Source organism: Monopterus albus, unplaced genomic scaffold (genome assembly GCF_001952655.1).
Source record: "Monopterus albus unplaced genomic scaffold, M_albus_1.0 scaffold92.1, whole genome shotgun sequence".
Classification (NCBI taxonomy): Eukaryota; Metazoa; Chordata; class Actinopteri; order Synbranchiformes; family Synbranchidae; genus Monopterus; species Monopterus albus.
In genome coordinates, this window is record NW_018127972.1 from 2,519,798 (window position 1) to 2,544,771 (window position 24,974).

A 24,974-nucleotide genomic window follows, 5' to 3' on the forward strand; every position below is an offset into this window, starting at 1 on the left:
CCTAGTGAACCAAACTGAGTGACCATTTTGAAGGCTCAGGACACCTTTGCAGGTGTTTTGAGTTGACTAGCTGAGTGGCATGTCACCATATTATAATTTATTGAGATAGTGAATTGGTGGGTTTATGTTAAATGTGAGCAAAATCATCACAATTAAAAGACCCAACGGCTTAAACTACTTCAGTCTGTGTGTACTGAATTTATATAATACACGAGTTTCACTATTTGAGTTGAATTACTGAAATAAATGGACTTTTCCACGATATTCTAATTTATTTAGCTGCACCTGTAGGGTAAGACTCGTGATATTCTTTTTAATTTTTTCATCAATTTCCACAAATATAATGTCTGTGAATCCAGAACTGAGAATTTGTTCATCTGTGCTGTAGACCTCCATTGTTTTCCGAAGGCTCTTAGAAATACACCAGTAGTCACATCGCTGCTGGGTGACATGTGCCTTGTGAAATGTGTGGTGTACATTTTATGTAAAAAAATGAGTTACAAGTGCCTACAGCCATTATTATTAGCGCAGTGGCAATACATGCTAACAACACTAGCTTTTTACAGTGTTAACAGCCTTTACAGCACATATGAATACGCTTAACTGGGTTCTGGATTCACCGATATTATGGTGAGAACACAAAGTTTGGTTTTTGTCTCTGTGTAGGATTTAATCAAAATGTGGAAACTCTTTATTATACTACAGCACAAAGTGGCTCAGTCTTTCTTTTAATGCCTTAAATTATTTTTATTTTCTAAAAGCAGTGGTGTTGTCCATCTTGCCCCTTCCATGTATCTCAAGCAAGAACTGAAAGAGATGTCCAGCCTGTATGTTACTAATGAGCCTGGGTTGTAGTTGTCTGTTGTGCACATTATTTACATTTTGTTCTCAGCTCATTTTTTAATGTGTTATGTCATTATTTCTCACACACCAACCTTACAATTGTTTTTAACAGCTGATTTGACCTTCTGCAGGATTTGTTTGTATGACCATGAGTGTTATTTTTTTTTTTTATTTAAGATATTGGATTGTGTTTGTTTAAAACAAAAGTAGGCCTGTGGCTGCCTGTCTTAAGATGTTTTAGAAGATGGTCTCATTACACAGCTTTTTTCAGATGTGCTGAGAACACGAACACCAAAGTCCTCCAGATAACTGGCTCCACTGGTTCATGCTAACGCTTTAGCATGTGTAGACGAATACTCAAGATGATAAAAATGTGAAGAACAAGATGGGCATAGCTACATGACTTTTTACTATGTGACTTTTCTTGTTAAGTGTCTATATAGTTGAAATTGCTAATGGCAGCTAAATGCGGAAGAAGACTGAATAACACCCTATTTTAGCTTGAACATGTCCCAGCTATCCCACTAATTCCCACCCTCTGACATATTGTTCTAGCATCTTACCCTTGTCCACACTGGATGTGTTTAAAACCTTTTTGCACATCTGTCTTTAAATTTTCTGCAAAGGTGGAATAACAGCTTGGATTTCACTCTTAGGTAAGTTTGCCCTACGAGGCCTCTGAGAGGACTTGAGCCAAAGCTGTCTGTTGATCACCAGAAATTTGAAAAAGGGTTATAGGGCACATTATTTTCAGAGCGTACTAATGAACCAACAGCTGTCACTCACATGTTCCTGGTCATTTTTTCAATTACTGCTCCGAACAAGAGTTGGAAATATAACTATAGTTCTGGATGACTGTCAGAAACCGTACTTAACACCTGGATCTCCAATTAACCGTATAGCTGGTGATCCTGGAAAAAGCAGCAAGAGGAAGCTTGATTTTAAAAGTAGACAACTGAAGAAATCTCACTCCTTCAAAACAACTCGCACTGCCTGATGACTACTACTGATTTCAGAAAAATAACAAATGCCTCCCAAACTAAACAAAAATGATAATTACCTGTCCAGCAGAAATTCGGCCACCATGGCAACACTTTTCAGCCCATTTTTTTCCTTTCAATTGTCGCCATCATTCAAAAGCCACACCATTGCAAATTCTGGTTTTATTTTTTGTAGCATCCAACTTCATTTTAGTTGGAACTTTATCGCATACAGTCTCCGTTTGCAACCAAAAGCTGCTATGGGTACTTTCTCTGCCATAGCTAAAAACAAAGCAGTAACACGTCTGCGTGCCTGGTCTTGTGGGAGACTCGTGGCTTGCGCAATGACTGCAAGGGCAGAGTGCACGCTAGTAGGTTGTTTTTTGCTCAATATTTAGATTTAGTTTCAGGTAGGTTTATTGATCCCACAATGGGGAAGTTCCTGTGTTCCTGCAGCTATAGAGAGCAGCAACAAAACACCATAAGAACAAACACCACACACATATCTTGAGAAACAAATTCCAAGTACCTAAAACCAAACAGAATATAGTATTTGAGAGACGATCAAGAGCAAGAATGATCCTCCCACAATTAATCCCTGAGAACAAATCAAAATACCCAAGAACAAGATGATATAGTATTTGAGAGAGATCAAGAAATCAAAGACAAGAATATTACTCCCATAATTCCAAAATGGGGGAAATGCCTTTATTTCAGCCATGAGGATCTCTGAAAAACTACTCAAAAATACCTAAAACAAGTTTTGAGTAAATGATTGCTTTGAATAGTGACATAAAGGGGTAACGAACATCTTAAAAGGCAAAAAAGACCTTGTGTCCCTAATAGCTGTATCTGTGTAGTACCTCCTGTCCCCCAGACATGTCATGCCAGAGAACATGTCCTTGCTGTCACTCAACATGAAACAGTGAAGTCACATGATTTAGGTGGGTGTTTGCAACCCTAAATGAGGAAGATGATGAACTGCCAAAAACCTGAGTTCCTAAAGTTGTGCAGTGCCAGTCACTATGATTCTCCATGGGTCTGAATGCATCTGGACGAGGCAGCCCCTGTCTGTGTCGCACAAACACAATACCTGGTCAGCTAAAACCCAGCAGAGACCTCTTTTGTCTAGGCAGACTGTTGTCAGGTCAACACTCCAGGCCAGATGAAAGCCTGTTGTTCTACAAACATAACAATACACACACCATGAAGTCATAGCAGAACAGGCTTCTATCCTGACACTGCCTTTGTCAACAGTGAATAAACTGGTTGTAATTATTGATTACAGACAGTATATTGTCACACTGGAGCATGAAGAGATGAGCAACCAGTTATGTTCCACCACTTGTTACACTGTCTTGACACGGTTAGTGCTCCACAGTCTGACAGTTGTGTCATAACACTGCAGCAAAACTGAGCCACATTATTTCAAAATACTTAATATTTTAATTGTCTTTTTTAATCCATCAGATACAGGAAGAGAGTCTTGATTTTAAGGTGGGGTGGGGATTTTGGGGGCGGTCCAAATTCGGAAGAAAATTTGGTGGTCAAAATCAGATTTCTAAAATTTAAAAAAGAAAGGAAAACAATAGATTCACATGGTTAAATTTGGACTTTCTTAAACCATATGTTTACTAAAATATAGGCAAAATGGTACATTTATCAGTGTTGCTTTTTGGTTGCATCTCACATGGTCTTCATTATTGAAGGGTAGAACAGGAGTGAGCACAGGACCACGGTGGCACATGAAGGCCATCAGATGTGTTTGAAACCTACAAAACGCTACCTAGACTAAAGTTGTTTATTCTGGGATTAACTCGGATATCAAGAATAAATATAAATAAAAATCATGTTTCTCTTGCAAAGAGGGGGCAGGCTCTTCTGTAACTCTATGTCTGTTGTTGTGTTTTAACCCCTTAAAGGTTTCAGTGTGCTTTGAACTAACAGGCTTGTACAACATGTTTTCAGCCACATCTAAAAGCAGAGGTCCTTGAAGGGATGGTGAAAAGCCTGCCTTCTCCAGACTGTACAGCACTTTCTTTTCCCCAGAGCTCTGGGCCTTTTTTGTTTGTTTGTCTGTCTCAGTGCCTTGAATCATAGAAATTGGGATAATGTTACACACTTTTGCACAGTCACTCCTTAAAATCAGTGTTGGTGACGCTCTCGGTTGTTTTCTTGGAAAGTGACAAGTACCTATGTCAAAAAATGAGTTTTAGAGAGAACTTCAAATGTCTTCTGCTCTTTCACACACCAATCGATGTGTAAAATGAGCACAGACATCTGAAAGTGCCAGATGTTTGCAGCTTCTGTAATGTCAAATGGTGGTACATGGTTTGACAGAGTGCTAGTGTTAAGTGCTGTTATGTTCTTGGAGCTGGGGATTTGTTTTAATGATATGGAAACAGAAAAGAACTAGTTTTAGCCAAGAAGCCTTTTTCAATATCAGACCCAAAGTGTCAGGTTGAGCAATGTCTCGTTTTGCAAGACTCTGCCTTTGACTGCCTTCTAACATTTCTGTGATGCTAGTCTTGAACACTGCATATTGTTCATCTGACATCAGTGTTGCAACTGTAAGAGTATGAAACCTATATTTTAATCATGCTTTTCTGGTTGTAAATTAAGAGAAAAAGCACTTTTAAAAATAAAAGTGATTGTAAATGCCTGTGAGAGGAAATCAGTGTCGCCTTATATACTAAAAACTATGCAACACTGCTCCAAAACCATGACTTGGAGTTATGTTGTGTTTAAAAATAATCATGATCTCACTGACTGCTGATACTTTTAATACCAATGTTTTATAGAAATCTGACTGTAGTCACATCAGGAACTAATCTACAACCAAGCTTCTTCATATACTATATGTTTATTGCCTTCTTTTAAAAGCTCTTCCTCTTCTGCCCAATCATGCTAAAATGTTTTATACTTTTTAAAATATTTTATTTATTTATTTTTTGTGGTGCCACACAAACAGTCTAATATCCTATTTTTTTATTTAATTCACATAAATGAGTACTCTTCTCAGTGTTTGGCATTTTAGGACATGCTTTCAATGTACATTCCAGCTTGTGCTGTCTTACCCTTCTACTCGCCTTAAATAAATGAAACTTTTTTTTAAACTGTTCGTGTTATTACTGAATTTCTGCCTTATAGAGACAGCATGACTATTTTGTAAAAACTTGTTCTTGACAGTTCTCCCAAACAGTTCTGTCTCTGACACTCCACACAGATTTAGTTTCTACACACACACACAGACCCAGTCTCTGTGGACACACAGCCTGGTTTCCACTGCCCAGCTGCCTGCCCAGCTGCCTACCTAGGAGATACCTATGAAGGTCACATACCTAAGACACATTTCTGATTGGTTGCAGCTAGTGGGTGATAGTTGACTGATGTCATACAAAACCTGACTAACCTGTCTTTTGTCACCCACTGACTCTTTGCACTGAGTGTGTGACTTCCTGGTCAAGACCACTGGTATTGTCTTATGCTATTGTCTGCTGATTCGTTTAATAAATTACAGAAAAACTACCTGAGAGCCTCCTTATTGATTTCCAAAACAGCCACAATCCTTCTGGGAGAATGTCCTGTGGACAGATGACACTGGAACAGAGCTTTTTGGTCGAGCAAGTCATTTTTCTGTTTTCAGAAAATGAAATGAGGCCTTCAAAGAAAAGACCACGATCCTTACAGTCAAACGCGGTGGAGGTTCACTGATGTATTGGGGTTGCTTTGCTGCTTCAGGCACTGGATGTCTTGACTGTGTGTCTGGAATTATGAAATCTGTGGACTAATATTCTGACCCTTTCATGTAAGTGGCTGGGCAGGACAAAACAATAGAGATGCCTCTGAATATCATGTAGTCCAGCACCTTTAACTATTACCTCAATAATAAACATATAATTGAATATAAACATTTATGAAATGTTCACTAAAAACTGAAACAATTAGAGGTTCATAAACACAGATGTTATGGTGGAAGTGTTGTATTGAAGTGCATGTAATTGTACAAGTGTACCTAATAAAGTGGCCAGGGAGTGTTTCTACTCCCTGGCACTGTCGGTGGATGAATACACACAATGAAATCTTAAAGAACAAGTCATTGCATTCTATTGACTGGCTTGTAAATGTAATCTTTATTTATTTGAAAGAATTTCAATATACAGATATAAAAAAACACAGGGCTGTGTAGACATTGATTTCCAGTTCCTAAAAAATTGGTGGATCCATATATATGCACATGACTCTACTGACAGATATATTCCTCAAATGAGTGACTCAGGATGTGTGGGTCAGTTCAGTCTCTGACACCTCAAGGACAACGTCTGGTGACTCAGTGCTGCAAAATAAGAATAAAGTCATGTTGATCCTATAAAATTATACTGACAGATAAGAGTAGTGTTGCAGTTTTTGCATTGCAGCTGCAACACTTTTAACAGTAATCATTCAAACTTATTTGCTCAGAACCAGGGTTGTGACACATTTACCTTAAAATCCCAGATCACCATGGTTCCATCCAGACCCACACTACTGTACTTCTCCACTTTAGCTTTCTCCCCTGAGACAACACACAGCTGCCTGCATGACACAACACATACACACAAGGGTTTTACAAAAGTGTTAACCATATCCTTTTTAATGTCAGACTTATTTTTTGGCAAACGTTTTCTCCAGTCCTGGTTTTCAGCCCCAACTTCACCAATCTCATGATGTGCCCTGATCACACCAAGACTTTTCTCCCAGAAAACTGCTGCGATCACATATTCTTTGGTATTCTCATCTTTCTTTTGTTTGCATTGGAACAACACAAAAAGCAGGGGAAAACAGCCAATCAGTGTTGAACCCTGAGTCTGAGTCCTGCTTGTTGAGTCCCCTGTTTTGTCTTGATCAAGGCCAACTGGCTGCAACAACACCTTTATCATCAGACTTCCACCTCACTTTGTGGTTTTGTAAGTTTTTAACTTCAGAGGTAACATGAGAATGTATCTCCAATACAGTAAATGTTCTTGTTAATATAAACAAAATTGTCATATTCTGTAAATCTGTCATGTGACAGAAGATAGTGAATGTATAGTATCTCTGTCACTGTGCAGACATGGGAAGTGCGAAAATGAAGATAAGGTACCGGTAACCGCTCACTTCAGATTCCTTGGTGTGTGAGACTTCCCAGAAAAGGAGGAAAATAAAGATTAAAAGAAATTATGACAGTGTAAGGCTGTGTTCAGAATGAGTTTCAAAGGTGTGAAAAACAAAATGCAGATCTCCCCATGCATTTTCATTAGTTATTGAATGTTAAACTTTATCTATGCCAACACACTGGTGGCGGAAATTGGCTCTAATGTAGAGTACATTAGCAGCATAGCTAACCAAAACACAACAAAATCTTGCTGGCTGAAAACATGACTGAGGCCTGAGATAAAGCCTGACACAGTCAGTGACATCACATTCTCTGCCTTGACATGAAGGTTCATTTTCTGCTGCCCTGAGTACTGACCACGTGCCTTGAAAGTCCAGTGTTCATCTTACACCACTAGAACGAACTCAAGATGCCTTAAGCCGAAGTATATGATATGTTGTGCTTGCTACAGAGGCTTGGTTGGTCTGGAAAAAAATGTAAACTGTATGGTGGGCTAGGCAGCATGCTGGCTAGCTTGTTGTTTGACCTAGTTACTTGCAAATATGAGTTGGTTGGTGGGTGGGTTTGATGGGTTACCAAGAGGGGGTGGACACTGGTTGGTTTATATCAGTTTCTCAAGTGGGTGGTAAGGCCTCACAGTAGGTGTTCAGAGGGTGCTGGAAGTTTGGCGGCAGTTTAGTGGGGTGTTTGAATGCTAATGGAGGATGCTAACAAAGTAGATGATTTAATGCCTGTAATTAAGTCATATTTTAAAAAGTAATGCACATTGTTTTCTGTTTGAGTTAATTATGTGCCAATCAGCTAGTTATACCTAGTGGCTCGGGCTCCTTTTTCACACTCAATACAGACGAGTGGCGGCAAGTGTAGTGGGCTGGTGTTATGACGTTCGGATGCCTTCACTCTCTTTCATCCCTTTTTTTCCTTACTTAAGATACAAGGCATTGTAAAGTTGTATACATGTTGATAATAGTTATTCATATGTTGTGAATGTTGAATGTGACAGAAAGAGATACTTTTTATATTGTTTGTGTTAACCCCTAATATACCACGGTGCCCTAATGTTCTACCAAATTTTATCTGAAAGTTGCCAACAGGTAATTATTGTTTGGCATTTTCAAACAAGAACTGAAAATTGCTTTTGTGAATGTTACAATGCTACTGTAAAAGGAAACAGCAGTGTCCCTTACGTGATGCTGTTCTGGTGAAGGGTGCACAGCTCGTTGCTGTCCTCCTCGGTGGCCTTCTTGTCCAGGTTACGAAAGTGTTGCATGGCTGACATGTTGCCCTTAGCAGTCTGCTTGGAGATGCCCAGCTTTTTGACAAACTCCAGTGTGCCAGGACTCTTATAGCTGAATTGGTAGGGGCAACAGTCATGACCCTGACATTGAAACAAGGAGGTAATATTTACTGTATATTTAAGTTCATTATGACTATCTGTGTCCATTATGTATTTTACGTTTTGTCCCAAATAAAAGCAATAGTTGATTTAACAAACCTCACTTATGGTCACAGAAATTCTTACTACAATCCCACCTTTTTCATTTCTCTAATAATTATAAAAATCACAATGTAAACATGGAGATATAAGTGGGAAGACACAGCCAAACTGGACGCCAGATACTGCACATAAGCATATTGTAACTGTAATAAATCTTTTTGCACCTGAATGATTATCTTTTAAAGACATTATCTTTATCGTAGTAAGAATAAATGGATGAAGTCACATATACTGGACAGGTACCATACAATGAGCTTTTATGGCTTTTGTGTTTGTGTGTGTGTGTGTGTGTGTGTGTGTGTGTGTGTGTGTGTGTGTGTGTGTGTGTGTGTGTGTGTGTGTGTGTGTGTGTGTGTGTGTGTGTGTGTGTGTGTGTGTGTGAAAACAGCTACTTTCTGCTGGTGGAAATTAGGTTGATGAAAACAGAGTTTGTTGGACAAAAGCAAAGCAATGAGCTAAATTATGCTACAGAGCTCTGTAGAATCAAGTGGAACCGCAGGGTTCATCCCATGCACACCGCAAATACACTACGCATTTGATCCATTGTTAATATACAATGATTAATTGCTACAGTTTTAAACTGGGAATTTGACTAAGTGAATAAGTACAATAGGTGATCATGCTTGGAGGTGCTGGGGACAAACTGGCCACACACTTTCTATGCACACATGCACAAACAAGCAAGTTAATACTTACAGCTGCAACAATCTCAGTGGGATTGACATAGAGGACACTAAGTAGTGGCAGATGGTCAGTTGTCAGCTGGGTTACCCTGAACAGAGAAGTGACATATTGTTGGACTTATAACATAAAACAAGACACAGGAATACGTACATAACAAGCCTTTAGGCCAGCAAAAAAACATAATAGACAATAACGTAGATGCCTGAATGTTCTGGAATTGAAGACATTAAGGAGTCTGCTGAAAGATTGTCTTAAAATTAACTGGATACATTTCATTTTAGCTGACCGTTAATAGTGGTCATACTGATAGAATAAGTGGCTTGGCAGCACTACTCACTCCTTTCCCTGAGCAGCATCAGCCACACTGATGCTGCTGTTATGGGCCACCCAGGCTAATTGGTCTCCACTGGGGGAGAAGGAGACGCTGTGCACCCAGCCTCCACAGTCCTTATGCTCCAGCAGCACCTCACCAAAAGGCATCTTAGCCCCCCAGGCAGTGGGTCCAGGCTTGTCCTCAATGTCTTTGATGTATGCAGAAAACACCCTGAGAAGCATGAAAATCTGTTAGAGTTCATTGACTTTGGTACCCAGTACTGGGTTGCTTGATGTACTTTTGGGTTAGATGCTTAGACTGATGTATTGATAATGTTTGATGTACTGTTAATTTCCTAATTTTTAATTTCTTTTGACAACCCTGAGGTTAACCACAGTGGTTAGCGCTGTTGCCTCACAGCAAGAAGGTTCCGGGTTTGAGCCCCAGCTGACCTGGTGCCTGTCTGTGCGGATTTTGCATGTTCTCCCTGTTCCTGCATGGGTTCTCTTCAGGTACCCCGGCTTTCTCCCACAGTCCAAAAACAGGCCACTTAGGTTGATTGGTGATTTCAATTTGACCCTCTTCAGGATAAGCGGTATAGATAATGGATGGATATTTATTGACATCCTAATAGTAGTCCAGCCTAGAAGTGACACGAATCAGCTTTTCAGCATCACTTTGAGACAAAATGTTTCTGATTTTGTCAATATTGTACAGATGAAAGAAGGCAGTTCTACAGACTTGGCTGTGTGTCAGGTACCGGAAAATGTAAGGTTACAAGATTTATTACAGGGATTAATGAAGGGGCAGAGCCACTCTGAGGGCTCAGAACAGTGCAACAATTACTATCATTATTATTATTCCTTGCTACACCTCTCCTGCTCCTCCTCACCACCGCATCCACGGATTACTGTCTCCAGACCATTACTCCACTCTACCCTTCCAGCCTCCACCAGCCAGGTCAGTACACAGTCATCAGATCCCATCTACCACCCACCAGCCAGACCAGGAGTGACCCTAGCGTCCGTAGCTCAGCCTATCTCATCATATCCATCCGTCATCTGTTATTCTCTGCTAGCTGATCAGCACCCGGTCCTCCATTTCCTACTTATTTTCTTATCACATCACTTACTGTATATATACATATATATTGTACAACACAAAATAAATTCTGCTTGCACTGAAGTCAGCCATCTGGGTCTGTTCATTTCTTCACTCACTCACCCTCAACGAGTGGGTGACTCTAACACTTTAGGCGAACTATCCAACCGACAATTATTGAAATTCCCCATATTGAAATTTGGAGCATCTGGCGAAAGCCTTTCTAGTCGGTGGCTCACCTCTGTAATCAGCTGATTCACTGCATAAACATTTGCTCATGGGTGAATATAAAACAGTGTGAAGAAAAGCTGAGGGAATTGCCAGGCTCTGGAGCTGGCTGAACTGCAGGCGGAGCATCAACAAAAGGGGCCGACTCTGGGCAGTATATCTTATCTCCTGTTGCCTTAATAAAGCAATGTTGTGTTCTGTAATCTGTTTAAAGCTCTGCTTTCCCCTGTGTGTTCCATTCTCTACATTTTGGTGGTGGTATCACCTGCAGTGAAGGTCTGCAGACCCAGCTGCTAGTAAAATGTTGTTGGGATGCCAATCCAGACTCAAGACTGTGGAACGAATAGGTTTCTTGATGTGCTTACTCAGCCACCTGAAAATGTCATAAAGCAAGTTTGTAAGTTGACCTGGAGATAATGTTTTTACATGTTTTACATTGTATTTTGGTAAAAATGTGAACTTACAAATTACCTAGACATTTTCCTCTGGACTAAGTTGTGTGACTTTCTAATCTGTTTGTACAGTAATGGACAAAAATATTGCATCTTTGTATTTTTGTCAGATAGCTCACCACTTCGCCCAGAAAATTGTCGCAGTCATAAAATCTTTGGCATTCTCATGTTTTTTTCTTATGTTTGCATTTGAACAACACAAAATCGCAGAGGGGAAAAAGCCAAATCTGATCCATTTCACACAGAACTCCAAAAATGAACTGGACAGAATTACTGACACCCTCAGCTTAATATTTGGTAGCACACTCTCTGGACAAAATAACTGAAATCAATCACTTCTTGTAACCATCAGTGAGTTTCTTCCACCTCTCTACTGGAATTTTGGACCACTCTTCTTTTGCCAACTGCTCCAGGTCTCAGATTTGAAGGGTTCCTTCTCTCAGCTGCTGTTCTGAGATCTCTCCACAGCTACTCTATGGGATTTAGATCTGAACTCATTGTTGGCCACTTCATAACTCTCCAGCTCATTGTCTGAAACCATTTCTGGTGCTTTTTGAAGTCTGCTTTGGGTCATTGTCCTGCTGTATGACCCATGACCTCTGATGGAGACCCAACTTTCTGACACTGGGTCCTATATGTGCACCAGAATTTATCAGTATTTCATAAAGCCAAACACACCATCAAGACATCCAGTGTCTGAAGCAGCAAAGCAACCCAAAAACATCAGTGAACCTCCACCGTGTTTGACTGTAGGGACCATGTTCTTTTCTTTGAAGGCCTCATTTTGTTTTTGGAAAACAGCAGAATGATGTGCTCGACCAGGTAAGTTTAGGCAAACTCCAATTTGGATTTTTATGTCTCTGTGTCAGCAGTGGGGTCCCCCTGGGTCTCCTACCATAGCTTCCTTTGACAATCAGATGGCAACAGGTAGTGCGAGCTGACAGTGTTGCACCCTGTGCCTGCAGGTAAACTTGAATTTGTTTTGGAAGTTGATTGAGGTTCTTTATCCACCATGCGAACAATGCAGTCAGTTGCAGTCTGTCATCTGCTTTTCTCTTTTGTCCACATCCAGGGAGATTAGCTCCAGTGCTGTAAACCTCTTGATGTTGTGCACAGTGGACACAGGAACAGCCAGATCTCTGGAGATGGACTTGTAGCCTTGAGATTGTTCAGGCCTTTGTCACTGTTGTGGTTTTCAAATCCTCAGACAATTCTTTGCTCTTCTTTCTTTTCTCCATGCTCAGTGTGGTCCACATGACACAAAGGTTTCTCCATTTTAACTGGCTACATGTGTGATTTCTATGTTGCCAGCACCTGTTGTTTGCTACAGGTGAGTTTTATTACAAATTAAAGGAGCATCACCTGCTTGGAATGCAACTATTTCTGATGATTTTAAAAAGGTGTCAATAAATCTGTCCAGTCCATTTTTGGAGTTCTGTGTGGATCAGATTTGGCTTTTTTTCTGTTTTTGTGTTCTAATGCAAACAAAAGAAACATGAGAATACACAACAATGTTCTGGGAGAAGTGATGTGTTATCTGACAGAAATGCAGGGGTACTAATATTTTTGTCCATGACTGTCCATTGTCACTGTGACTTCACCACATCAGCTTTATTAATACCAAAATAATCTTGGCCTTCAAAATCAATATCAGTTCTGTGCAAAATTTGAACAGCTTAAAGTTGATCATGTTTTGCCCACCAGTTGTTCTCCTTCTCAAAGTAGCAGACAGAGATAAGACAAGCTCCACTGCCCAGGGCAAACTTATTCTCTTGTGGTGACCACTTCACACAGGTGGCTGCACGGTTGATGCGCACCAGGACTAGGGTGGGTTTCCACATGCCATCCTTGAGAGTCCACACATAGGCATTGCGGTCAGAGGCACATGTCACAATGCGGTTGGACTCTGGGGCCCAGTCAATACCTATGGACATAATTATGAGGCTGTTTTAAAGGAATAATAAATATGTTATGTTAAAGCATGGTCTATTTGGAAATACTGCACATATATCCCACCTTTGCTTTTAAATCATACATTTTACTTAAGAACTCCTGTAGAACTCCTGTATACACTATGACTAGTGATGAAAACTCACTTTCTTCCTTTTCAAATGTTGATCATTGTCTTGGATGGCCTAACAAGTTGTACATAGCAGTCATCATTATTACATACAGTAAAAGCTTGTGTCCACTGATAGGCAGTTTTTTTTTCTCTGTGAAAGCCTATCATTTTTATTTGCATGGAGCTATATAATGTTTTTTTTGTTTGTTTGTATTAGTTTTTCCTGAGGAAGGTGTAATGTCCAAAACATCACCTAACTCAAATGTACCATTATTGGCTGCTCAGACTAGGAAGAGGTTAGGAAATGTTCTACATACAATACACAACCAGGTCATAACCTGTGTACAAGCCACAGGAAACTATTAAGACATCTCTTGTTTTCTTGCTCAAAATAAGTTACTTATTTTTTTCCAAGTGGGATGTTGTCAAGTCAAATCCTCCTTTCCTTCACTCAGAGTTTGCCGATGAACAAGCTTCCTCAAAAGCTACATACCAACTTCTACAGGTGCGCGATTGAGAGTATCTTGACATATTGTTGCACAGTGTAGAACTCTAGCTGCACTGAGACAGAGAGTAGAGATTTGCAGAGGGTGGTTAAAATGGCCCAGTGGATTATCAGCTCCTCGATATCACATATAAAGGACATCTACTGCAGCTGTCGTCTCAAATGGGCCATTAACATCAAGAGGGATAAGTCCCATCCAGCCCACCGCCACTCCTGTTACTATTATATCTGCATTGGTATACTGTATACTGCACTGTATTCACAGTAGTGGTGATATTTAACCCTTGTGCTCTGTTCGGGTCTGTGGGACCCGGAGACACATGTCACCTTAAAAACAACAATATATATAAATATAATTTTATTGTTAGTATTTAACCAGATGATCTACTTACTATAGCTGCTACTACAACTTATTAATTGATTGTTTTTGGTGTTAATCAAATTATTTTATTGTTAATATTAGCTGAACAACTTGGTTATTATTTTATTGGATGTTCTAGTGGCCTTGGAATTCTGACATGGTTACCTGGGGTTTTTTGTTTTGTTGTTGTTGTTGTTTTGCAGTGATAATAATCTTTCTATCTATCTACAAGCTGCAGTACCTGTGATTCGTCCACTGTGCTCACTCAGCTCATGGATCTTGACCCAGTCTTTTCCTCTCTTCTCATAAATATTCACCACATTGTAGTTAGGACTCACTGCAATCTCTGTAAGGAGATATATGTTTAAATGTTAGGAAATACAATCAATAAACAATAGTAACATAATAGTATACTGTGGAAATAGTAACTCACCATGGTCGATTCATCTCTAAATTTAGGCTCTTAACTTTGTCCTGAGGAGCATGCATGTACTTGACAAATGCTGTGCTTATTAGCTAGTTAATAGGTTTCAGCTTTCGAATGTCCCTTTCGTACATTTCTCAGATCAAAAATGATACAAAACTGCTTGTTCAACGTCTGCATCATCCAGTCACTTGTGCACCTCATATAAACAATTTCACTTTGTTTATAACAAATTGCAAATGCTTTGGCACATTCGTGCAAATGATTACATACAACTGGCTGCTGTTTCCTACATTATCAGTTTCTTATGCCATTGATCAAAATGTATTATATGGCTCTCTGCTGAATAGTGATGATGATCTGAGAAATATACTAAAGTGACTCTCTCAACCAGAGAACCCACTGGTGGACACCAGCAGTGAAGGAAGTCGTCAGGCCCAAGAAGGAGGCCTTCTGGTCTTGGTTGGCCCAGGGGTCTGTAGAAACCGCTCTGAGGATTGTGTATGACCTGTATTATTTTCACCTGCACTCTGCCTCCTGGGCCTAGAAAGTTCTAGTCTGCCATCTTAGTTCAGCTGGGGGAAAAGATGCCTACTTCAGCCTTCCTGACTGCTGCCTGTAACTAACCTGTGTGCTGTTCAGCCTCTGTGTCCTGTAGCTTTGCCCTCCTTCTCGCCTGATGATCTGACCAGCGGTCCACTCCATGAGGTCCTCCTAGTCTATCTGCTAGGTACTTCTCTGGGCACACCTGACTTTAGCTCTTCTCTTGGAAGCTAAGCAAGGTTGGGCCTGGTCAGTATCTGGATGGGAGACTCCCTGGAGACATCTATGTGAGTTCATCCACCAGCTTAGTCAGAAAGTAGTAAAAGCTTTATGTCAGACTTCTTCTGACCTGCCATCTGTGTCTCACAAAATGCTGGTGGACTAGTGTGTCGCCCCCGGTGATCCAGAGGCACCACCTAGTCCTCATCTGAACACCATGGCTACCTTCACTGCTTCCAGCCCTGGTGTGGCTCCTCCCTCTTAGGTTGTGCATTTGGGTCCTGCGTTTCCAGTTCCTCAATACTACCAATCAGCCTCTGTATTCTCCTCTTTGGTGTTGTCTGCCATCTTGTGGCATGTCAAAGTCTCACCTACACAGTGAATCCTGTGTGTGGCTTGTATCTGGGGCTAATTTGAGAAAGCCTGACATTCAGCTGCAAAAGCATGCAGTTCTTTTTTTTTGGTTTGTTTTTTCTTCAAACTGACATGACACAGCAGACACTGTCATAATATAGCTCAAACATTCAACCAAGGAGGATTGTAGTAATTAAACCAGATCACAGGTCTGATATGAATGAGGTTGCAATAGCCTTTCTTTCAAAACATATTTGCTATTGCAAAAGTTGTATAGAAACTTAATTTGTAAGAGACTAGTTTGCATGCAAACACAAAGCAATCCTGTACTAAATACAACCTCCCTGAGTTACTAGCTTGGCTAAAGGCTCAGGTTGAAACATTGTGTCATGGACCAAAGCTACCAACCAACCAATTGACCGGCACTGAAACGAAACTGCATAATGGTTTTGTTTCAGGAATTTTCTAAAATTATATTGACAAACAGCAGCTGTGAGATCATTGATGCTCAAAATTTAGTGAGGCCTGATGTAAAGATTGTAGAAGAAGCCCGAGACAATCCAGTTATGACTTCCAGGGAGCTACAATAGTGCAGTCAGATGTAAAGCTCTTTGAGTCCATTTCCGATACTGTTTATTGCCTGTGGTTCTCCAGATAACATTAATGCAAGCAGGAGGGAGAAAATGTATTAGCAGTCTGCAGTGCATGTTTGGTCCCACCTGATATCAAATCCACAAGTTATGGAGAAAAAATACATACAAGTAATGAATATGCCCACACATTTTTATGCATTTAAATAGGCATATACAAAAATGCTGCTCAGTATTATATACACCGTTTCACCTACGGGTCCTGTCTTTATTCCAGGCATGGCAGGAGAGCGGCTCCAGACCAAAACTGTAGCTTGACATGTCAGAACAGAGGCAGGAGAGGTGGCTGGAATGTGGCTGCTGTCAAGGCTGGTCTGCAGATGTGCTGCTGCAGGTCCCAGGATAAATTCTGAGAGGATAACATAAAGAAACTTGATGAGAGGCAATTTTTTTTTTTATGGCGAAACACAACTAGTTTATTGTACTTGGGTTGAGAATTTATGAAGGCTGTAAGTCATACTATTTGTAGTATAAGATTGATCATTTTCACGCATTGATTACTTAAATCTTTTTTTACATCCAGCCAACATCAGTTTGTTACCATTCATTCTGGTCCTAAGAAAGTGGGTAAATTCACTTTATCAGCAGACTCACAGTACGAGTGTATCAGTTTATTTCTGCAACAACTTTCATTTTAAACATGGTTAACTACTTGAATAATGATTATGAGAAAAATACACCTTTATCAAGTGTGATGCACAATGTGGGGACAACCTTTAACTGTTATGTCATTTTGTATTCTTTGCCCTCTATTTGTAACACAATCCTGGTTCGAGATGTTAGTTTCTTACAAGTTTACAATGTAATCATAAAACAAAAGCAGTCAGGGCCCAACAGTTTGAAAGGTTTTGAGTCTAAAAGGTATTATCTTACACTGGTGCATACAAGTATATTCCAAGCATTACATTTGGTGGTGTTTTTGTTTTTATCCTGTTGATTTAAGCAGACAATGTGACTGATGACAAGTAACATAGATTAGAATGCTTGAAATGGAAGAATACTTTTCTGCATAGATGAAATGGAAAGTGCAAACAGTTTTTATAAGCTACCTGAAACTGAACAAGTTGAGCTGTCATAGAAATAAGGAGAAATGAAATAATTACCTTTGTTGTGCTGCGTGTATTTGGTCAGGTTGAATTGGAAGTGGTAGTGGAAGACTATTTTTGGACTTTGGGCAGTCAACATGAACAGAGCTGTGTGGTCTGACTTAGTGAAGGAAGTGACTGTGGTATACGTATCTGAAGGGAGTGGAAGAAACATGGGTGTGTCTGCTAATAGCTGTTGAGCAAGCATCTAGTCTGGAGGATATTTGTTTTAATAGATCCCTTTACACACACATGTACTGTTTTAGAGAGGTGCTGATGTAAACGTATGATCATCTGAAAGACTGTGTGTTGCCATTCAACTGTACCGCATTATACAAAGAAGTGTTTCTGTTTTTTAGCCTAGACTCTGCTAAAAATGGGGTGGACAAAAAAATAAAAACACCTGAGGAAATACAATTCAGATTTTTCAAAATGATCATACAGTTGAATCAACACCTCTCCAAAAATAATAATAATAACCTGGCTCCGCTTGTTTCTTGGTTTCCAGATTATCATATTGTGATTGGAATTGCTGCCTGGCAATCTTCTCTTCGTCCTAAGACTGGTTACAAGACCCATACTCTAGCTATTTCTCTGCCAGCCTATCACTGCTCGCCACTTGCTGGCTCACAGGGCTGTCCTGCCATCTCCTGTTACCTGTTCTCCAGACCTCTTAGATGTCAGCCTACTTGTAACCTGTTTCCTGACCCACATCTTGATAATGGATTAGCATTTGTGGATATGTGTGAAATTATGTGTGTTGACATATCGACTGTCTTTACATGCTTGAAAGAATAAATCAAATCAAATCTTGCCTTATTTGAACTCTCCACCTGCCTGGCATTTACCGCTCAGCAGTGATTTCCAGTTGTTTCCAGTACTGTTTTCAGATGCCAGTTACCATGTCCAAATCCTGCTTGTTTTGACTCGTCTCCTGTTCAACTCTCCTAGTGCTGTGTGCCGCCTGTGTCAACCTGATTTGTGGGCTAATTCGTCCAGTCTAAGGATTTTTTTTTTTAATGCAGTCAGTCTGTTCCTCTATCTACATTCAGTATTTCTGTGTTTAGATGGCTGAAGAGGAGGAGTGTTCAAGTATTTTTGGGAGGGGGCTTATTCATACTTTTGTTTGTTTTCTTCAGTCACGGTGGACTTTCTTACTGTTTTGCCTGTTTTTTCAGATGGTATGATGGAACATCATAACAGGACTGCTCAACCAGCTTGTTAAGATGTTGGTTTCTTATGGAGGTGGATGGGACACTTATGTTAAGCAAGTGTCTTTTGCATATTACTCCACCTCCTCCTTCCTGGTGCATGAATGCGAGGCATGGGTTCCAGGTGAGGTGTCTCAACACCAGCAAACACTACACCATACACAAAAGGCCATCAGAGTTTAGAGGAGATTTTATTTAAAAAATACATAATGAAGGCAGTACAGCAATCAATGGGAAGGAACCTGCCTGTCGTTCAATTAAATAAATGAATACAGTATTCAAAAACCATATAAATCAAGTTATTGTTATAACCATTTTAAATAAATGTGATACTATGACTAAGGAAAGGTTTGTGAACTAAACTTCAAGTCTTGCTGTAGTGGTTTTGGAGCTGACCTAATGCTATAGAAGGACTCTGGGTGGAGAAGATTTACATGGGAGTCTCATTCCTGTTAAATCTCACACCTTCACACACACACACATCCTTGCAGTTGTCATTTACAGGGTTTTTTACATGGACATATACATTTATTTTCAGGAGACTGATCCTAACCTTAACCAGAACCGCCTTAATCCTTACCGTAACCCTCACCAAAGCTGACACTTGCTCTAATCACCCTGTCATTTTCATAAAATGTAATGAGTTATTCATGAGGCCCAGCCTCTGGTCTCCACCAGTGAATTCCGGTTCTCCCACTTTTCCATCCCCACAACTATATATAAACAAGGCCATACACACACAAAATCAGTGCTAACAGCTAAGGATGTAACGTGGGGCTTAGTTTCAGGCAAAATGAATGTCCAAACCTCCAGTATCATATCATAAATTAACAGAATACAGGCCCTGTGTTTTCACACTAGCCTTCAGATTATGCAAAAGCCTTCTTCATACTATTAGATCTGCTCCAAATTTGGCCACCTTCTGTGCACTACTAAAAACATTAAAGCATTCAACATCGCCACCTTTTTTTAAAAATCATTATTCTTTATATTTAGATTCTTTTTGATTACTGTGTTGTGTGCTGTTCTTTTATTTTTCCATGCCTACTTTATTTCATCTTTCCTGTTTTACTATTATTGATTTAATCTTTGTGAAGCACTATGTAACATACACTTAGACAGGTGCTATATTAATAAGGATCGCTTTACTTCAATCACAAATTGAAATATATTTTTGCACTCATGGGTTGAAGCAGCATCCAACAGCCTATGTTATCACATACTCCAATCACACAATTTCCACTGACTCAGCACTTATAGTGAGTGACAGCGGAGCACAGACTGTGTAGTCGTCAGGATAATTTTTTAAGACCTATAAAATCGTATTTAAGCCCTTTTAAAAACTTTTTGAGGCCTAAAATTCAGATTATTGGATTTTACTCTTTTTTATATTTTTTAAGGACCTGCTGAAACCCTATATTGTTACCATAGTGTTAAAACCATGATATCACATATTTAAGACAGAGGGGGGTGTCAAACGTTTTGTGTTTTTAGTTTTAATTTGTATGTAGTTTGTTTAACAATTAAAATTAATATAACCAAAACTGTTTATGATTATTGATTGTTTGGGACCACCCCATCCTTTACTTCTCCTTCCAGGACACTGTTTTAAGGTTCACTGGGGCGATTAAAATCTTTGCAGCATTCAGCACTTTTCACAGGAAGTAGGCGACTAGTTCCTTTTGAACAGCATCTAACACCATATCACACACCCCTAATAAGACCATATAATATCCACTCCCTAACGTGAGCTACTGCATGACAGCAGTGCACAGAACTGATGGCAGGCTATATGGAGGCTGTGCAGCAGTCTGACCGACTTTACCTGCTGTGAATAAAACCTGTAATGAAAAAATAAATACTGTGGTTATAATTTTTTTACCTTACAGTACATATACATTTAAATTAAAGCTATAGGCCTATTAGTTTTTTGTTGTTGTTTGTTTTTGTCAAAATAAAAGACTGAATAACCCCACGGAGGACCATGTGAGTAAGGGGAGTACCAGCATCCTCCCCTCCTTCAAGCACTGTTTCTAAATATTATGGTCCTTAACAGCAATGCTTCTTTTCCTGAGATAGGCACTCCCACTCAAATGAAACACAAACTAATAATACTTAGAGGATTGTGAACAATTTTTACGGTAAGGTTTTACCATAAATAGCTGGAACAGATATCTGTGTAACGTTGCTAGATAGCTAAGATGTGGCACCATGTGCTCAGCATGGTTGTGTCTTTGGTCTCAGAGGAGAGACTTCTTCCTCTGTGGGAAGGAATGAACTTCAAGCTTGTTGGAGAGTGAGAGAGTGACACCTGAGATTTGGAACCAGCAGCAGATCTGAAGACTGTTGATAAGTGTTAGCGACACTGCAGCTTCTCACAGTGCATCTGGATGTTACTGAATTTACAGAGGCACTGTCCTGATCCACGGCCTTTCTAATTGGACTGTCCTCCAGGGGCAAGTCCATGTCCATAAAGTCCAGTTGGTCACTGTCCTGAGCCCACTTCTCTTCTTCCTCTGTGCTCTTGCTCTCTTTGTTTCTGCTCTGTCTTTGGCACATTCCAGACTTGGACCAACCAACAAGAGCTAGGCAGATGGCACTTAATCCCATGCCTGCTGCACAGGAGTAGAAGGCAGCACCATAGTTGTGTGTGACATCCACCAACACACCTGGAAGGAAACATGAGACAGCTGTCAGGATCTACAGAGGGTCTGACAGATTAGCGTAATCAGACAAAACCCATACAGTAAAGGTAGTGGAGATACTCTACCTGCTAGTGGGGGTCCTGCAAGCCCAGCAAAGCTCTGGATAAAGAGATACACTCCCACAGAGGATGCCATCTTCTGAATGCCCACCACATCATCCTCAGCCAGCATGGGGATGTGAGTGGAACCCACGGCGCCCATGAAGTAGCCATAAAAGGCACAGCAGATAACTAGGCCCCAGAACTCCCACACAATAGTGAAGGCCACCAGAACCATGCACAGCAGAACCACACACCCAAGCAACACCAGAGTCTTCCTGAAGCGAACTTTGTTCAACACCACCCCGATGGACAAGCGGCCGAAGATTTCGGCCACAGCCATCACAGAGAGCATGTACGAGGCCAAACCGGGCTGCACACCCCGGCTCTTGCTCAGTTCAATGATGTAGAGCTGTGGGGCAAAGAAGCCTAGTGTTGCAAACAGGCCAAAGAGGGAATACCAAATGAAGGCACCATCTTTAAGCACTGAAAAGTCCAGGAGTTTGGTGCTAGAGGGCTGAAGAGGACCTGCCTCTATCTCTAGCTTTTCCTTGATTGGGGTGGAAGATGTGGACAGTAATGCCTCTTGGTTCTCTCTGTCTTGCACCTCCCACTCCATCACAGCCTGTCTTACTGCTCCTGCAGTTCTCAGGTCTACATTTGAGGCAGAGAGGGAGGCGACACCTGAGTCCTCCGAACCTTGGGAGACACGTGAACTGATGGAGGTTTTTGTTTGTTCATTCTCCAGCTCGTAAACAGTCTGCAGTTTCTTCAGAGAGAGTGGGTCATTGCTCAATTCATCATCATCTTTTACAGGTTCCGGCTCAATGATGATTGGACGAAGGAGAAGCCCACAGATAATCACAGAAACCTGAAGGGTGCCAATGACAACTAGACAGTAGCGCCATCCAATGTGTTCTTTCAGTGTAGTGAAAGCTGTGGAAAGATGGAAACAACACTGTGGGTTACTTTACTCTCACTACTATTATTATTATTACGTTTTTTGTATTTTTAAATCTTAACTCAAGGGGAACTTACTAGCTTTACCATGATTTTTCAACTTCTCACTATCTGCTCAGGTGTCATGACACATGATGGTGCTTTCACTTACTATTTGACCAATCAAGCAATTGACTACTTAAATAGCCCATGGCATGCTTTTCTGTGTTTTCTGACTTATCCACAATGTGACAATGATGAACTGATATTTTAAGCATTTCTGAAAGCTCAAAAGACAAGGTGCACCTATGTTGATGTTGTACTTCTATGCAGAAGCAACTCAGTTTATACAAATCTCAGAAACTCTTGCTCGTGAGACTTTTTTCCCCAATAATGTAAAGTCTTAAGCAACAGTTCACTGATTTCCTTGAATGGTCATAATCTCCTGGCTATGTGTGTTCAAGTGATCTTGTCTGACATCTATATTAAAAGTGGGATTTTGTGACTACACACAGTATTGTGGATTTGTTTCACCTCCTGCTGCTGCACTGTGACCAGAGGATGTGAAGAAAAATACAGGGCCTGAGGTTACTGCATGTCTGGGAATGTTCATGTACAGAGACTCACTGTTTTACCTGAACAGGTCTAACATGGTGCAAATGGAGTGGTTCATTATCACATTAGGAACCCAACTATTTTGGGCAACAGTTAACACCAACACGATACTATCTGCATGTGTTTTTATAAAAATATGTTCCGGTATGAAGGTACTTTAGACCTTTATTGTGAAGCAACCAGAAGGTTTTGACAAGATCATTTAATGAATGCAGTATTGTGTACAGTATTTCTACATAAATAGTTTTGTCACTGTCACTCTAGGAATGGGGCACATAACTGACAGAAGAAGTAGATACACGGAAAGAATCTTTAATATATTTCCATGTCCTGGCATCACTGACATCAGTCACTCAGGTTTCTGCCCTGCTCTTTAAAGGGGATGAGAGGAGCTGGTTTGATTGGACATAATTAAGCCAGACCTGACTCCACCTGCTCACAATGTAATCCTCCCGCTACTAATGTGTTCTGCCTCTCCTCTACGCCATATTTACTTTGTGCCTGGAGTTTAGTCACCAGTTTAGTGCTGCGGCATATTGCAGGAAAATAGAGCCCTTTATCTTTAAAGTACACTTTTTCAGGGTATATACAGCAAACCTTAAGTTAAATTTAATACCTTTTAATACCTTTTTTTTACTACCTTCGGATTTTTTTTAAAACCATCATGACACTGAGTTTCAAGTGTTAATCAGCGACCTTATTAATGTTGAAGCAGATTTTGACATATATAACACTATACACAACAGAATAGATTTAGTGACTCACTGATGTTGACCACATATTGCACACATTTATTTCACTTCATGAAATAAAAATAAAACAAACTACATAAAATGTGCAATGAAGAGAACAGTTCCAGCACACTGGCTGGCATTCGCTGCTACAAACTGGCATCTGCTATATGAACTATGAACTGGTGAACTGCTATTATTTGATTTTAATATAAACCTGTGCTATAGGCCTAATATGAACTCATGAGCAAAAGAATTTTATGGCAAGTGTCTTAATTGCATGGCCTTTTCTTCAATAGTTTTGTCCATTTTATCCAGTTCCTCTTTTTTCTCTTTGTATCTCCTTCTGAGTGTGTTGGATTTAGTGATAAGCTGGGCCATTTTTGACCCAGCCTTCCCCTCTGCCTCCTCGGCCAACTTGTTGGCATCATTTTCAAGGATGGCACAGACATCGTCCAGGACTCTGCGTTGCTGTCTGAGCTCCACTAGTTCTTCCTCTGCGGCCTTCCTCTTCAGTGTCTGAGCAGCACTCTCCCTCTTTTTGCGTTCTTGCTCAAGGTATAGCCTGTACTGGGACCTTGCTGAGGCAGGAACGTTTTCAACCCATCTAAATGGTAAGGGAAAGCAGGAGGACCCTGTCAGGCTAGTGAAGTCTTCCCTCCTGGCAGGAACATTATGAAAAAGGAAGTGCATGACTCGCAGAAGTTTTTCCAACTGCCACATAGTAAAGCCTGCCTTTAAAGCATTGTGGAGGGTGTGAAGTCCACAGCTTCCAACAGTGACAACCTGAGCACCTCCGTAGAGCTCTGCATGCTCTTTCTGGAGAAGATCCACCAACTTGAAATTCACACTGGGGCCATCCATGCCAACTGATAGTAGTTCCCTCATATTCAGTTGTGTAACACATTCCTGTGAATCAACAAAGGAGAAAGTCTGTTAAAAATAATCATTCAGATACAGTAAAATAGATCTCAACATTCACAAAGCTTGGCACTTGGGGCTAAGGTGAAGCATTACTGCATACACATTTGATTTCAAGCAATAGTTGGTATTTTAGCAATGAAATTATTTTGTGTTTTTTCCAACAGCAAAACTTGAGCCAAATATTGCATTTCTATAACTATAAGGTTATTGAACTTAAAACACTAAAAACTTTTTTTTTCTTGTACTTTGGAGCTATACCCCACAGATTAATAAAAGCAGATAGGCCTACAGCTTTCATTCAAGTGACTGCAGGCCTTTGGCCAATTTAATCCTTTTGTGTAGCTAACAATAAGTTTGCCAAACATTGTCCTATAA

General features: G+C 40.3%; 2 protein-coding genes across 6 annotated transcripts in view; both read right to left on the reverse strand.

The window, feature by feature from the left end:
* Positions 1–5,946: 5,946 nt before the first annotated feature.
* LOC109964722 (actin-related protein 2/3 complex subunit 1A) lies at positions 5,947–17,540 on the reverse strand. 2 transcript variants are annotated; one of them, XM_020608233.1, is made up of 10 exons: positions 17,455–17,540; positions 16,549–16,700; positions 14,403–14,507; positions 12,935–13,157; positions 11,047–11,154; positions 9,477–9,683; positions 9,152–9,227; positions 8,145–8,335; positions 6,308–6,398; positions 5,947–6,159 (listed from the first exon to the last, which is right to left on the reverse strand). In XM_020608233.1, exons 2-10 carry the CDS (start codon positions 16,610–16,612, stop codon positions 6,154–6,156), a joined length of 1,071 nt encoding a protein of 356 aa, XP_020463889.1. In that variant the 5' UTR covers positions 16,613–16,700; positions 17,455–17,540; the 3' UTR covers positions 5,947–6,153. The 2 variants fall into 2 exon arrangements, with proteins under 2 accessions (XP_020463889.1, XP_020463890.1); XM_020608234.1 differs by having other exon boundaries at positions 16,545–16,700; positions 17,455–17,534.
* Positions 17,541–20,540: 3,000 nt separating this feature from the next.
* slc16a6b (solute carrier family 16 member 6b) overlaps positions 20,541–24,974 on the reverse strand; it is a 19,383-nt gene continuing 14,949 nt past the window's right edge. For all 4 annotated transcript variants that reach the window (XM_020608229.1, XM_020608228.1, XM_020608231.1 and 1 more), the window contains 2 exons: positions 21,418–22,326; positions 20,541–21,316 (listed from right to left, as the gene is read on the reverse strand). In XM_020608229.1, coding sequence (XP_020463885.1) covers positions 20,928–21,316; positions 21,418–22,326 — 1,298 coding nt within the window. In that variant the 3' untranslated portion in view covers positions 20,541–20,927. The remainder of the gene's footprint in view (positions 21,317–21,417; positions 22,327–24,974) is intronic.